The sequence below is a fragment of the Chinchilla lanigera genome, unplaced genomic scaffold (genome assembly GCF_000276665.1).
Source record: "Chinchilla lanigera isolate Chin_1 unplaced genomic scaffold, ChiLan1.0 scaffold00010, whole genome shotgun sequence".
In the NCBI taxonomy this organism is placed as follows: Eukaryota; Metazoa; Chordata; class Mammalia; order Rodentia; family Chinchillidae; genus Chinchilla; species Chinchilla lanigera.
The window spans coordinates 14,557,465-14,573,034 of record NW_004955411.1 but is presented as its reverse complement, the minus strand read 5'-3'; the positions used below and the strand labels follow the sequence as shown (position 1 = coordinate 14,573,034).

Below are 15,570 nucleotides of genomic sequence, written 5' to 3'. Positions count from 1 at the left end.
CCTGGGAATCCGCGTGGTGGGGAGTGCCTTGCAGGCGCCCGGGAGGAAGGCTCCCAGCATCCAGGAAGCTGCGCAGCTGGTAGCACCACCCCTCGGGCCGGCCCCCAGCCTCGCAGGCACCCGGAAAGAGGGCCCCCGGTGCCCGAAAAGCTGTGCGGCGGGGAGCACTGGCCTTCACACTGGCTCCCTGCCTCACAGGCGCCTGGGAGGAGGGCCCCCGGCGCGGGAAGCTGTGCAGCAGTGGGCGCTGGCACACGCCGGCCCTCAAGACAGCCGCTGCCGCTCAATTGAGAACTACCATGGCACAGAGAAACAATGACACAATTGGCCCACCATGCACCAGCTGCGAAGGCCCACCCAAGGACGTGTGTGAATCATTCAAACATGGAGAAACCCCTGAGAATATATGCCAACAACGGGTCACTCTTGCTCCTGCCGTTGAGAGCCAGAAAGGTCCAGAGCCAGCGGAGGAGCAGCTGCTGAACAAGGACTCGGAGAACATGAGAATGCAGACTAAGCCCGAGGAGTCAGAGGTCCTGTGGACTAGGGTCAGGAGAACCGTTCAGAAGCTGGAAACCAGGAGGACCTTGCACAATATCTGGGGAGATCCCCTGGAAGCCACTCTTCCCTTGACAGTACAGGCTGAGGAGGAGCGCATGGAGCGCCAGAGAGGTCTGCAGCAAGATTCCTGCTGCCTGTGCTGACAGTTGGGGAGAGAACACTAACTGGGTGTGGGATCCCAGTGTGATGGGAGGCTGGAGAGAAAACGCTACAAAGAATGGCTTTCGCCCCAGATGGCTCACTTGAGATGTTAGTAAGAATTGCCTCCTCAGTATTCTATAGCCTTGATGAGGAGGAGGCCAAGGAGAGAAAACAAAGAGACCGAGAATAAGCAGCTGCTTTTGCTGTAGCACTAAGAGAAACAGACCCCAAGTCTGATTCCTGGGGCCTCAAGAAGAACTCAATGACTGCATTCATCTGCTACCGCTGTCAAAAGCCAGGCCACTTCAAAAGGAACCACCCTAAGAGGCCCCCTGAGCCATGCCCTGAATGCAAAGGTGACCACTGGAGATCGGTCTGCCCTCTGAAGTGGAGGCCCCAGAGCTCAGATCCATCTTATCAGTGAGTCCAACAGGAATGAGGGGGCCTGGGGCATACTCTGCCTTCTCCCTCTGGCCAGACTGTCATCTCCATGGAGGAACCCTGGGTAATTATGACTATGGAGGAAAAAGAAAGCAGCCTGTTGCTAGACACAGGTGCAAGTCTCTCGGTCCTTCTTTTCAATCCTGGCCTTCCTTCCAGCTGTCACACCTCAGTGACAGGAGTCACTGGTGAGGAGGTAATATGCTATTTTTGACAACCCTTAGGGTGTAACTACTTGTTAGATCCTTCTTGTGTATCTCTGTCTTCCTGAGAAACCACTTTGAAGATACCACCATGTATTACAGCAGTCATTGTTACTTTCCTACTAATCTATCATAACTCTGTAATGTTTGTATTGTTCCTATCCTATTTCGTAAATGGATGTATGTTTATTATTATGGGTTTCCTACAACAACTATTGAGAATAATGATTATTCAATAGGCCACTCATGTATAGCTCTATTTATTTTCTTTAGAAGCCACTTTGAAGATACCAAAGTATAGTACAACTATTGATAATCTCCTACCTCTTTTGTCTGTAACTCACTATTATTTGTCTATATGTTTTCCTAAGAAACTATCTTATAGATAACAATATGTAAAACAATAACCATTGATAATTTCCTACCACTTTGTCTGTAATTTGGTAAGCCCCCCCCCATTATTATGTTACCCTTCTTTTACTCTTTTTTTTTTTTTTGTACCAGGAATTGAACTTGGGACTTGCGCTTGCCAGGCAGGTGCTTGTGCCACTGCGCTATATCCCTGGCCCCTGTCCTTCTTTTACTCTTTAAAATTAAAACAGAACAAAACAAAAAATCCACTATTCTTCAATCAGTGGTGGTAACTGCTGGCACCATTACTATTATCGTCTATGTTTCTTCCTCCTAGTTTGGAATTGGCATTCTTGACCTTGACTGTACTCCAAGAACAGCAGTGACAGAGAGGTTCAGAGGAAACAGGTTCCTCCAGGACAAAGAATCTAGGAATCTGGGAATACATAACTGAAGAAGGAAGATAATCACATCGTGAAATTAAAACAGAAAACCCCAGGAAAAATCAAATGGGTATTTAAGATGGGGAGTTTTACTTGAATAAAAGGCAAAAGAGAACTATTCTAGCTCCAGTTTATAAATATATAGAAATCCTTCATTGAGTTTAAGAAAAAAAGAATAAAACACAGTTTTTTAGTGGCATTTGACTTTCCATGGAAGTTGTTTCCCAGATAGCATGAAATTAGTTTCTTGTCTTACAGTGCACCTGACAGAGCACTAATAGTTGTACTGTTAATTTTGGACTTTCAGTGCTTTCAGTGTGAATTGCCTCCTACTGTGGCCATCTGTTCTTTCCTTGTGGACCCAGAAGAAGCAGGACCTAAAAAGTAACCCGTTTTCAGTTGTTATATTTTCACATAAGCATTTATATCCACCAAGGAAAATTATAAGACTGAATGTGAAAACTTAGCTCACACTTGATTTTTCTTTCTCACTATTCCAGTGGTCATTGTTTTCATGGAAGACTAAAAAGTTATCATACACCTAAATAAAAAGTAAAGCCAAGGGCATAAATGATTATAACTTCAAAAGATTCTCAGGCATAGTAATTTTTAATGTTTTATAATAACAGAAGGTATTTCTATGAGATAAATAATTTATGAAGTATCCATTGTTTTTTTGTTTTGTTTTGTTTTTTTCCGGTACCGGGAATCGAACTCACAACCTCGTGCTTGCCAGGCAGGCGCTGTGCCGCTGAGCTAAATCCCCAGCCCCTGAATTATTCACTATTAATGTGCACAGAGCTGACTTAGGTGGAGTAAGGTAACAAGGCCACTGCTGATTTCCTACTGCTTCTGATCAGAGTTAGTTATTGCCTTCCAAGGAAATGTAAGCCTGGACCCAATCAAATTTGGGATGTGGTAAACCTGCCCTCCCTGACTTACTTCCCCTGACATTATGTCAAACTGACTGGATTCAAATGATCTGTATCTAAGCTCTCTTCTTATAGTATCAATATTTGACCAAATAATCACAGACTTTCCTTTAAGAACCCTAAGTTCAAAACAAGGTAAGAGCAGCAAAGGAATGGATGGCTGCTACATTAAAAACACAATAAGCTATAGGCATAAATTCAAGATATACACAATATTATTAAGACACAATATGGCTACTTATGAAACTTTTTGGCAAGTAGAGTTCTGGAGGAAGGTGTTATTGGCAGACTGAGAGCGCACAAAAAAGGAAAACAAAATGAAAAAATTACCTCAGCAGCTGCAAGGCTGATGCATACTCCTCTGACTCCCATATGTTCTTTTCTAAACATGTGCAGTACAACTCTCTGATCTGTAAATGAACAACACTTGTGAGAAACAAAAATGAAACACTAAATTGGCAAAACCATGTATGGTCAACACCTGCAAATTCAATGCTATTAAAAACAACCAGCTGTCCGTGGTGGTGCACACCTGTAATCCCAGCACTCCGGAGGCTGAGGCAGGAGGAGCACTGAAAGTTCGAGGGCAGCGGGGCTGCATAGTGAGTTTAAGGTCAGCCTGAACTACACAGTGAGACTCTCCAGAAACAAAACAACAATAATAATAAAAGCAAAACAAAAAAAAGATCAGTACCATTTTCTTTAGATGACAGCGGGCTTGAAATGTATCACACAGATCAGATGCTGGAAGTATATGACTTACATAAAAGTAAAATGAAACTATAGTGGGATTAACTGATAGATTAACTGGTATCACCAGCCACTCTGTAACAAGAAAATGCTAAACATGGTGGAAGTGCTCATTGAATATTCAATGGCAGATATCACCTCAGAAATAGTTGTTACATATATCTGTTCTCTAAGACTCTCAGGTAAGGATCTGAAAATTAGGGATTTTTCCATTATCATTTACTCTACAGATGGTTCCTGAAGTGAGCTGAGCATGACTCCTTTAATTCTCGGTGTGATGCAAACTTAACCATTAAGCATTCTCAAGCAGATTCCTTTTTCCAGATCACTAAGAATAGGAAACTGGCTCTCTTAACAAGAAAGGCTTAAGTGCCTTAGTATAAATACATCGTAGGGGGGAAAACAGCACTGGAATTCATGTAGCTATTTCTAGCTGTGACCATCAGAACAAAATAGACTGTTTCAATTACCAGTACTGTATCTAGCTGGAATGGATTGTTCTCTTATTGTAACAACTGGATCCATTTCAAATTCTAATGCCTGACTGTTGCAGAAATCAAAGCCAGAAAGTACTACTCTCCTTACTAATTTGTAGATTCCAAATGAGAACGTTTTATTTACCTGTCGGCCCAGTGGGTATTTGGGAAGAGAAGAGGTGAAATTATGAAGACATCTCAAAACCAGGAAGTAATTCACATGGTAGATATATAGGTCCTCTAGTAGTGATTGTGTTTCCTCCTAAAAACGACAGACTGTTCTGTTAGTGTGCAAGACAGTAAAGGAATATAATAAAATCTACTTTACTGATCTATGCCTAATTTCTAAGAAACTGACAAAAGGATTCACTGCTATCAGCTAATCTCCTTAATTCATAAGAATTTGAAATATACCAGCATAAAGACTGGCTATATTTTAAATTTAGTATCAAGTCTCGTGATATTTTGTATGCACTGGTATTTTTACTGTAATTTAATCTCCTTCGATACCTCTAGCACTGCTATAATATCTTGACCCCAAAACTACAAGTGTGCAAGAGAGTAGCTCATCATGTGCCTGCCTGTGTTGATCACCTGATGTACGCCCCAGGGAGGGAAGGCCCACTGTCCTCCGCCTTACTGGCATCAGAGGGGAGAGGAGCTCCCAGAGCGAACTGTACCAATATAATCAACAGTTGCTGAAGGTCTGCTTATGATTTCCCAAAGTACTGCATGAGTGTGTCTGGAGGGGGAAAAGGAAACTGGAAGAAACACAGCTGATGCTCATAAATCCCTACCTCTCACTGAGACTCTCTGATACTGGTTTTACTCAGTTTACTACTTGGGAAAGAAATAGGAAAAGGAGAAATCTATGGACAACAAACAATAATGTATAATCCAGTAAGTATGAGGCATAGTGTCTTAAAAAAACCTTGGTTAACTAATCTTGCAAATCAGTTTCAAAAGGCCAGTGGGGAGGGGAGTACGCTTTATATAGTGTTCTGAAATTGTTTAGAAAATAAAGCATTTTCCAGGACTCAGTTCTTTTATAACTGCTTACTCCTGTAACATCTTCAGAGGATTATGATCTGTAACATGGTCCTCACGTTGTTTTCTCCTCTAAGAAGTCAAATATGGACTTTAATTACCAGGCCAGTGGAAGAGGTAGTATGGTATGCATGCTGCCGCAGGCTGTTTGTTATCACTGACACCTCTGGAAGTGCACCATCACTGCACTAAGCTGTGTCTTTCTTGCAGATTATTTTTAGTGACCAACCATGCAGAAAATAACACTTCATTTATCAATAAACTAAAGCAAATCTGATATATTTTTTCTAAATACTAACTCACTTAGAAATAAATGCTTTGGTCAACAAAGTTTGGGTCATTATTGAAAGCACAAATGAAAGAAAAGCTCTTGGGACCCCGATGACTTTCCTCCCATTGTTCAAGTTAATTATTATTTCTTAAAAGTCTAGGTTTCAGGGCTGGGGATTTAGCTCAGCCGCACAGCTCCTGCCTGGCAAGCATGAGGTCATGAGTTTGATTCCCGGTACCAGAAAAAAAAAAAAAAACAACCCAAAAACCAAAAACACACAACAACAACAACAACAAAATAAAAGTCTAGGATTCAACAAAAGCAGCCATAATCACAGAGTACTTTTATCCTATTTTTTACTGTAAACTAAAACACGAAATTCTAAAAAGCTATTAATTGTATGCTGTGTATTATTGTACGCTAAAATAAATTTTAAGTAAGGTAGGGAGCATTCTGAAGGAAAAGGCTCTATTACTGACTGATAATCATTCCTTACACTATTTTTGTTCTACCTCCTTTCTCTTGCTTTGCGGAGTAAATATATGTACAAGTACTTGGACGATGCAACAGACTTGAATACGGTCATTGAATTTACTTGGATGAGGTGAACAAAAAAAGGTACAAGGCAATGTTGTATACGCAAGGAAATATGACCTGGGGAGAGTGAGATGAGGACCTGAACATGCTTTTCTCAGGTATTTTTATTCCTTTGTGTGATAGCACTCTGTGTTGAATGAAGCTCAAGTGTTTAAAAAATATTTCCGGTTTTTTTTCCCCGTAAAACAGAGCAGACTATGTTTCGTCTAATGCTCAAATAGAAAAGGGAAGCCTGTTTGCAGTATTGGAGGAAAAACCTAACTCTGCTGGACTACTGAGGGAAAGTCTGTTGCACCTTTCTAATAGTAGATTTTTCAAAGTAACCGTTACCATCCCAGTTTGTCTGATGTACTGACTTCATAACCTGACAAATATTCCTGTTATAGCTTGGCTCTTATTGGCTGTAACAGAAAACATTAGAAATGATGAACTTTTTCATGGAACTAGTCCTCTAAGTTCTCTGTCTTACGGTTTTGTCTGTTTTGTTTATTTTTACATTAGCACCTATGTTAATAATGGATATACACCTACCAAAGCCAGGGCAATTTCTAATGCATTTTATGCATATTCTTTTACAAGTTTTTTTTTGTTTTGTTTTATTTTCCGGTACCAGGAATCAACCTCATGACCTCACGCTTGCCAGGCAGGTGCTCTGCCTCTGAGCTAAATCTCCAGCCCCTTACTTTACAAGTTTTAATACAAGAAAAATTTTTCATTAAATGTGCTATAGCAGCACTACACTATACACATGCAAACACAAAGCCTGTTAAGACATTAATCTTGCTTTCTATTCATTAAATTTTTTCTCGGTCATCTTTTCTGTATACTAGTCATAGTGGCTGCTGCTTCATTTCATAACTATGAGGTGATTCTTGTTAACATAGATACACTTTTTTGGGAGGGGGTGGTTTTGAGACAAGGTCTCACTATGTAGTTCAGGTTGGCCTTGAAGTCATTATGCGGCACAGGCTGGCCTCAAACTTGCAGTGATCCTCCTGCTCCAGCTTCCCAAATGCTTGAATTACAGGTATGCATCACCATACCTGTTCACTTTTCTCTATTACTGAAACATGAAGACTACTTGGTCTTCACTGACTTTTGACACAGTTATAGGAGTTACACAGGTCTCTCTGCTGTAAGAAACAGTGAATACACAATAGCCTTCTTCCTTTACCTCGCATATGGCACTCCAACTTCAGATCCTTTCCGTTTGAATGTCTTAAGAGTTTTTATCCTCCAAATTCTTGCAAGACAAGCTCTACTCTTTTAGATCTTAACTCATAATTCACCACAGTGCGGCCTTTATCCAAAATTTCAATTTTGCTCCCTATGCACAATAACTTCATATTCCCTGTCTCTATTTCACCGTTGGCATGTACACTAGAGTAGAGGTTTTACTTATTTATCTTGTCTGTCTTCTTGGTAGAACGCAAACTGCACGAAGCTGGTACTCTATCTGTTTTATCTCTGTTTTCTTACTGTAGCACCTAAATTAATAATGGACACAGAATAGGTTCTCAAAAAATATCTGCTGCATGAAGAAGTATATTCATGAATGACAGCCACTATTTATTCAGTCTACAGGACAGCAACCACTTGTCTTGCTGGATGTGACCTACATTTGAACACTTCTGACTTTTCAAATAAAGACAAGAATCTGAATTTATAATGTAACATTCCTCAGCTTGGAAAAGTTGACTTTTTAAAAAAGTGATATTGAGCTAGAAAACACACGAGGCTGTGAATTGCCACTTAAGTGTAAAATGCGCTCTTAAGTCTGTCAACTCTATCCTCATCAATCCTGTCACTCAAAAATGATTCCTACATTAAGTCATTTATGAGCTGAATGCTACAGTAAAAGATATATTGCCATTAATCTTCCTCAAAGCACTTCACCTTGATTCGGGAACACTTATCCCATTATTCTTGTCTCCCCCCTGCACCCTGTGCTTTTTTAAAAATCTTTTTGAGACAGGGTCTTGCTATGCACTGTGCATTGCAGGATGGCCTTGAGCTCACTTTGTAGCCCAGGCTAGCCTTGAACACAAAACAGTCCTCCTGCCTCAGCCTCCTGAGTGCTGGGATTACAGGCATGGGCCACCATGCCCGGCTTTATTCTTGCCACTTTCTGAACCAGTTTTAGAAGTCCTGTATTGAATCTTTAGTTGCACTGTCATAGCTGCCTTGATGTCCTGAATCTATTGAAAATGTTTACTTTCCAGGTTATTCTGACTGGGAAAGAGCCAGGAGTCACGTGTTCACAGATCTGGTGAATTAGGTAGATGAGAACACACGGTAATATTTTTATGAATTTTCCCACTGGATATCATGCAGCAGCAGCATTCACTGCATTTTTTATCACACTCTGTAGAACTACTCATGAAAGAGAACTTTGAGAATTGCTTCAGAAAGTATCAAGAACTATGAGATAAGCACATTCAAAGTAAAGCGTATTCTGAGTGGGATTAACAGCCATGTGTTTTTGTGACACATTTAAATCAATTTTTTTAACATCATGATCCTTTCTGATCACTACTTGGAACTTTTGATAGGGCCCTTATCACTTTCTTTGGAGAAGCCAAGATGTACATAAAACTTAAGTACCCATGGATAGAAAAAACAATTAGAGAGAATTACATTTGCTGTGATACTTCGTTTTTGCATTTACTTCTCTAATTTTCAAGCATTTGCCACTTTTGTGTCTGGAATGATATGGCTGGGGTAAAGAGTAACCTCAAGAAGATTTAAAGAAAGCATGTGAAGACAACTGCAAAATTCTTAAAATTTTTGTATCTCTTCAGTCAATTCACTGATCTTTAAAAGCTGGTAGAACACATTATGCTGAATTTTGGAATTAAGAGATAAGAGCTAAAAATACATTTTCTCATTTATCATCTTGCTGTAAGTAAGCCTTACTTTTCTTACTGAGAAATGTTGGCTGGGCATGTTTGCCAGACCTGACTTAGTCTATCACAGATATCTGAGGGCGCTAAGCCACGGCCTTCTTCGCCCTCTTAGATGGGGTGAGCGCTAGTTTTCTCCTGTCTGCCTTTCGCTCCCTGCACGCCTCCCCGGGTAGTTTAGATCAGAAGAGAGTGTGATGACATGTTCGGGTTTAAACTGCCAATTCCTGACACAGTAGCTGTCTCCTAGTTCATTTATTTATTTTTAAACGCTTTCCAACAGGTAGCTCATTTAGTCATGTGTGGTACACTGCGTCTTCTTTCTTTCTTGTACTTCCTACTTTTTCTCCTCTTTCTGCCTTGTAGGTCTATCAAAAGAAGTAAGAGCAGCTAGCAAAAGGGAAAGGCGACCCCACCAGATTCCTAAACTAATTTTGTGCCTTATGTTCGCAAATCACCACGACAGATATGCTAAATAGTGAAAAGAAGTCCTTTCTCTACTTTTAAATTGCTCTGTGATCTCAGCTACCTCACTTGTTTCTCTTGGCTACAGCTCATTTGTAAAATGAGGGTGCTGATAGAGGTTATCTAATAGTAATCTATTACAGTTCTAAGAAGTTGAAGATTTATTTTCCATTTTGTATGGATTTAAACTCTGGTTAGGCAAACAGGCATAGAAACACTGAAACATTAACCAGTCAGAATAATAAAACTTCCTATGTCATAAACGAAGGATTGAATACATTTGCTGCTTAGCAAAAGTTTAATCCTTTAAGGGTTGGAACTATGCCAAAGAGCTACAGTATAAGGAAGATTTGAATATAATTATAAAAACTGATTTCCTTAAAGTATATGGAATTATTCATTCATTAAATATGCTGAACATAATGTAATTTCTTCTGACAGAACAGGATCAGCATGAATAACACATCATTACTAGTCAAGCAGACAACTGAGCTAGCAGAGCACAGCATTAGCTATGGTGCTAGGACTTCATTTCCTTTTCTAAGCAGCTCAGAAATATTCGTGTGTGTGTGTGTGTGTGTGTACATGTAAATATATAATGACAAAACCATATATATTTTTGTGGGAAGGAAGGAGCTGTTTCTCTTTTCTTCTTTGACTGCAGCAGCAGCATACAGGGTGGCACGACACAGCTGCCTGAGTATAAAGGATGAAGTTGCCTCATACCAAGTGGTTTCCTAAAAGCTTTCCATAATTTGTGTTTGCTTTTAACTTGCCATGATATTTGAAAACCCTATTTCTGATTTCTCAAATACTAATAAAGAACCTCAGGCACCTCTTGACAGCTGGCACTAATTCTCCATGAAGTGTTTTACAAAGTATATGGGGTTTTAATGTCAGGCCTGGATATTAATGCCAGATACCATTTACATATACTAATTGTGACACTTTTAGACATGCAAGTTACTCTCATCTAGGGATTTAAAAAAAGATGTGGTGGCTAGGTTTTCTAATGATACAATGAATAAAAACTACCTACTAATTGGGAAAAGCTGTTAACAGCCTCTCCCCCAACAAAACATTTCCACATAAGGTATAAAAGAGTTTCTCACAATTTAAAAAACCTTCCCAGTGTCAAGGCAGAATGTTTTTCTTTATTATCAGATAATGATGGCAATTATGCAAATATGATGTGAGGCCATATAATCTTCTTCAAAGCTCTCTTTAATATCTGACTTGAAATAAAACTGCAGGCACTAACAGTAGTAAAATTGCATCTTTTAAATCATAGTGAATTTGAAAGCTCTGTATAAGACACTTCTGATAGCTTATTTTTCACGAAATTTATTTTCACAAATGAGAGGTTTTAGTACTCTAAGAAAAAAATAAGGCAAACAAGCAAGGATTACCGAAGCAACACCATGGGGCGAAACATGGTAAAAATATACACAGTCTCCCATCCTGTTTCATCTAAAACTTTACTTGTCTAAATAGTAACTAATTTAACGTCAACTACACAAAATTTGGTGTCAAACCTAATTCGGCACTGAAGTAAATTTTTACTAGGGAATCAAAATGATTTAATCAGTTAGAAACAATTACTACTTTGTTTAATGACAAATAAATGAAACCATCAAAGTTAGAGCCAACAGGAACTTTAAGGACTATATGGTTAACGTCCTACAATAGGCTTTGAAAGCTACAGATTCATCAAGAGCTTAAATTAATGCAAGCTTGTACAAACAATTCTGTCTAAATTAGGAAAACTTGGTTATCACTTGTCAGCGTATACCTTCTGACCACTCTGCCCAGCTACACTGCATAACTCAGAAATGCAAAACTGCACAGAATCTTTAGTGATTTTCATCAGTTATGCATGGCCTTTGAAAGCCCCATACAGTATAAAATTTCTAGTGCATCTTCTATAAATATACATGGTTCAGTCAACTGAATTTTTAAAATGAAAAGTACACGAAGTTCACCACGTACAAATCTGCCATGACGCTTTGAAGCAGTTATTTATGAAACTTATGGTTCTATAATCTTGAGGTGTTGGAGGACTTATCATCTTGAATCCAGTTACACAGTGATTCTCAAGGAATGGTCTTCAGATGAGCAGCACCATCACCCGAAACCGTGTAGAAAAGCAGATTGCTGGGCCCTAGTCCAGGGCAACGAAAGCAGACACTCGAGTGTGAAGCCCAAAAGTCTTGTGTCTTAACTAGACCTCTGTGTGATCCTGATGTAAACTAAATTTGAGGACTACTGGTTTAGCTCACCAGGGAAGGAAGCAAAGCAGATTATTTGGACAGGAACAGTCAAGACAGAAGTATAAATTTCTCTGGAATATATCTTTTGAGATTTAGCTCTTAGAAATGTGCACATAGAAAATGGATACAGGTGCTGGGCGTGGTGGCACATGCCTATAATCCCAGCACTCGGGAGGCTGAGGTAGGAGGATCACCTCGAGTTCGAGACCAGCCTAGACTACAAAGCTCAAGGCCAGCCTGAACTGCACAGACAAAAAAAAAAAAAAGGATACAAAATAAAACATTCTAGTCATAGGCACATTTATATAATAGAGTATTGGGTAGATTATGTTATATATAGTATATGTATAATATAAAGTACAGAAAATTATGTATTCATATTGACATCTTTTTATGGTAGTTAAAAATATGTAATAGTGGCATTAGTTACACACGTAAAAATTTTATAGCTACATGTTTTCAGCTCACTTTCACTTTCTGAATAAACTTTATCACTAACACTATGAAGAAATCATGCTAGGAATTATCCTACTTTATAGATAAGAAAATTGAGGCTTAATTGAGGTAAGTGTTTTTTAAAAGTGCACCTAGCTAATAAGTAGCTGGAGTTCAAATGCAAGATTTCTAAGGTCAAGAGCAAGGTTTTGCCCTATATCACATAGTATCATATTATTATCATTAATTTTTACAGAATTATAAAAGAAGCATTATAATGACAATAAAATATTCAAAGATATTTTTATTCTAAACTACAAAATCAACAGACACACATTATTAATTTTTTCCATAAACATCTGGCCTTTGAATTTACCAGGTTGCCTATGGATAATTATTTTTGGGCAAGAGTACAAATCTCCATATTCCTTCATTGTATATTTTAAATACAACAAAGAAATAACAAACAGGATGATGGTCCAAAAAAACAAGTACAGTATAAATAAATGCTTTGGAAATATACAGAGTCACTGAAAAATAGGTATAAATGTCAGGCTATTTCTGTAATACATTAGACATTCTGTTCCATTATTATCTCAATGCTTTAAAATTGTAGTTTTTGAAAATATACTATGATAGAAAGGTCTAGCAAGAAACACACTTGGCAACTAGCTGACTCAAGAGAACTAATCTAGTTAATCTTTAAAAAAAGACACAGTAATATATCCATTCTCACTGATTCTTAAATTTCTTCTCCCAGAAATAACCTGCTTAGTTTTTTTCTATTTTGCTCTGTAAAGGTGCTAGAGATTATTAAAATGATTACTGAACCCAATCTAAAGTTGACTTTTTTATTATGGCCCACTGTGGATATTGCAATGGAAATAGTGTTTAACAGAGGCCTTTTGCAAAATTTTTTGAGATGTTTACAATGTAGGTTAATGGGTATTTAGAACTACATAGAATATATTTTTTGTTCAAAATTTGAAAACATGGCTGAGGATATGATCAGGGGTAAAGTATTTGCCTAACATACGTAAGGCCTTGGGCTTAAGTCCCATCATTACCAAGTAAATAAATAAATAAGAAAGCTGTATGTATCAGCAAAATTTACACAAAGCAGTAGGGCTTACCTTCAAGCACTTCCTAATTTTATTACAATGTTCTAATAGCTTTTTTCTTAGGCAAGAGGAATAAAAAAAAAATGAGACATGTTTCTAAATGTCCATCAGCAAAAGATTCACTGAATAAAAATGAAGATACACTCATTCAACAGAATACATATTATGCTACTCTTTAGTACTAATATGGATAACTGTTAAGATTTAAGCACAAGACAAAACAAGATGCAGGATAGCACATTTACCTTCTGTAAGGAGAGAGCCCCAAAATATATGCAATTGCTTGCATATATTGAGACAAACTCTAGAGTGATACTTAAAATCTAGGTATACTGACTGTGTCCAGGGAAGAGAAGCTGGTACTTAGAAGAGAGGTAAAAGGGAAGCTTTTCTCTGAACATTATCTTTGCTTTCTGAATTATGTACTATGTCCAAGTATTATCTATTCAAGAAAGAAAAAAAGATCTTCTTTTGATATTCTCTGTGTTGTATGGCTAACTTATAACTTTCTAAACTTGATACTTCTATCCTGGCATTATATTATAAATATATAATAACGTATCTTCAAATCAGATCAATGCTCATTTAGAAATAGGTGCCGAAGCTGCCTGACTTCTCTGCTTTTATTTATGACCGCCTTTAAAGGAACATTAAAATGAGATTGCCTGAAGATTCCAGAACTGTTAAATGGAAAGAAATCCATAGAGCAGATCTATAAAGATTTAAAAGTGCTTCCAAAAGAGACCAAAAAAGAAATCTAGGGTTCTTGCTAATATTTTTTCTTACGAAGTCTTTAGCACATATGCTGCTAAAGTGAGCATTTTATTGTCTTTAATGTGCTTGTACACGTACTAACTTCCTATGACAAATGTAATCATTATGTATCACAAACATGTACTAATAAAAAAAATGAAGAGAGCCTTATCTTTTAGAGTTAAGGTTTTGAATCATCTTTAATATTCATATTCTAAATGTCTATTAAGGCTTAGTACTTCACAATACAAATGTTTGGATATACAGATATATTTTGTATTTAACAGAATGCATATGAGTATATCCTTTCTCATGAAGAGAAAAACAACAATCAAACTAACAAAAAATTCACATTCCTACCTTCAAAAATCTGTCATTGGTCAGTAGTGCAATTTGCTTCTCTGAAGCTTGTTTTTCCACGTACCTGAAAGTTTTCCATTCCAGACACACAAAAAAAGAATATTAAGCATGCTATGTATTTGCATATATTGGGAAAAATTACTACCTAGATTGATGGCCACGTTTTTTTTCATTTCTTTCTCAAAAATAAACTCAAGGTATAGACCTGGATTAATGGTAATTTTCAACTTCTAATATCATCTATACTTAATACTTTTATTTAAACAAAGGTCATATATCCCAGAAAAAAAAATGTTATTTCTAAAATAACTGGAGAACTTGCAAATTATGTCCCTTTGTAAAAATATTTTCTTTACAGCAAATTTTAAACAAAACTGCACTATTAAAAATAAATGTTTTATATTGCCATAAATAAAATTTAAAAAATTATCCCATCCTTCATTTCAAACACAACTGGATCTAAAGTCTTTTATTCTGCAAATGCTAGTATGTGTTAATTATGTACTTGTTTTTTTTGTTACCTCCTAAATGATGGAAGACGTCGGATGTTTTCACATTGGTTAACTGATAAAAAATTTATTCTTCTCTTGGCTTCTGGAAGACTGCAGCACAGAACACTTAAGGGCTGGGAATAAAAATGCTCTAATAGAGAAAGCTGCAAGAAAAGTGATATTAAATATATTTGTTATATTTTGGCAATAATTTTTCGCCCCATATTTGCTCAATTTTAAGGCATTTTTAAAAGAGCAAAAGTATTTATGGCATTAATAATGTATTTAATGTCACAATAATACTGTAAGCAACACATAAATGGCTATATATCTCTAGTATTTCTAAGGCTCCAATTTTGATGACAAAGTCAAAATGGCAATCTCAGAGAAACAAACTAAAAGAAACTAACAAGAATGGACAAGATTAGCTATTCGCAGAAGCAACTCATAAGGACTGAGCTGATTCTTTGAAAGATTAAATAAAACAAGGAAACCTTTGGCCAAACTTATCAAAAAAAGAAGGAAAAGATACAAAGCCATGGAGTTAGAAATGAAAAGG

The 15,570-nt window shown here is 37.5% G+C and overlaps 1 protein-coding gene across 2 annotated transcripts in view; it reads right to left on the bottom strand.

Moving 5' to 3' along the window:
- The window catches only part of Orc3 (origin recognition complex, subunit 3), a 67,230-nt gene that overhangs the window by 22,182 nt on the left and 29,478 nt on the right, over positions 1-15,570 (bottom strand). For both annotated transcript variants that reach the window (XM_005377732.2, XM_005377734.1), the window contains 4 exons: positions 15,042-15,175; positions 14,521-14,584; positions 4,444-4,560; positions 3,403-3,482 (listed from right to left, as the gene is read on the bottom strand). In XM_005377732.2, coding sequence (XP_005377789.1) covers positions 3,403-3,482; positions 4,444-4,560; positions 14,521-14,584; positions 15,042-15,175 — 395 coding nt within the window. The remainder of the gene's footprint in view (positions 1-3,402; positions 3,483-4,443; positions 4,561-14,520; positions 14,585-15,041; positions 15,176-15,570) is intronic.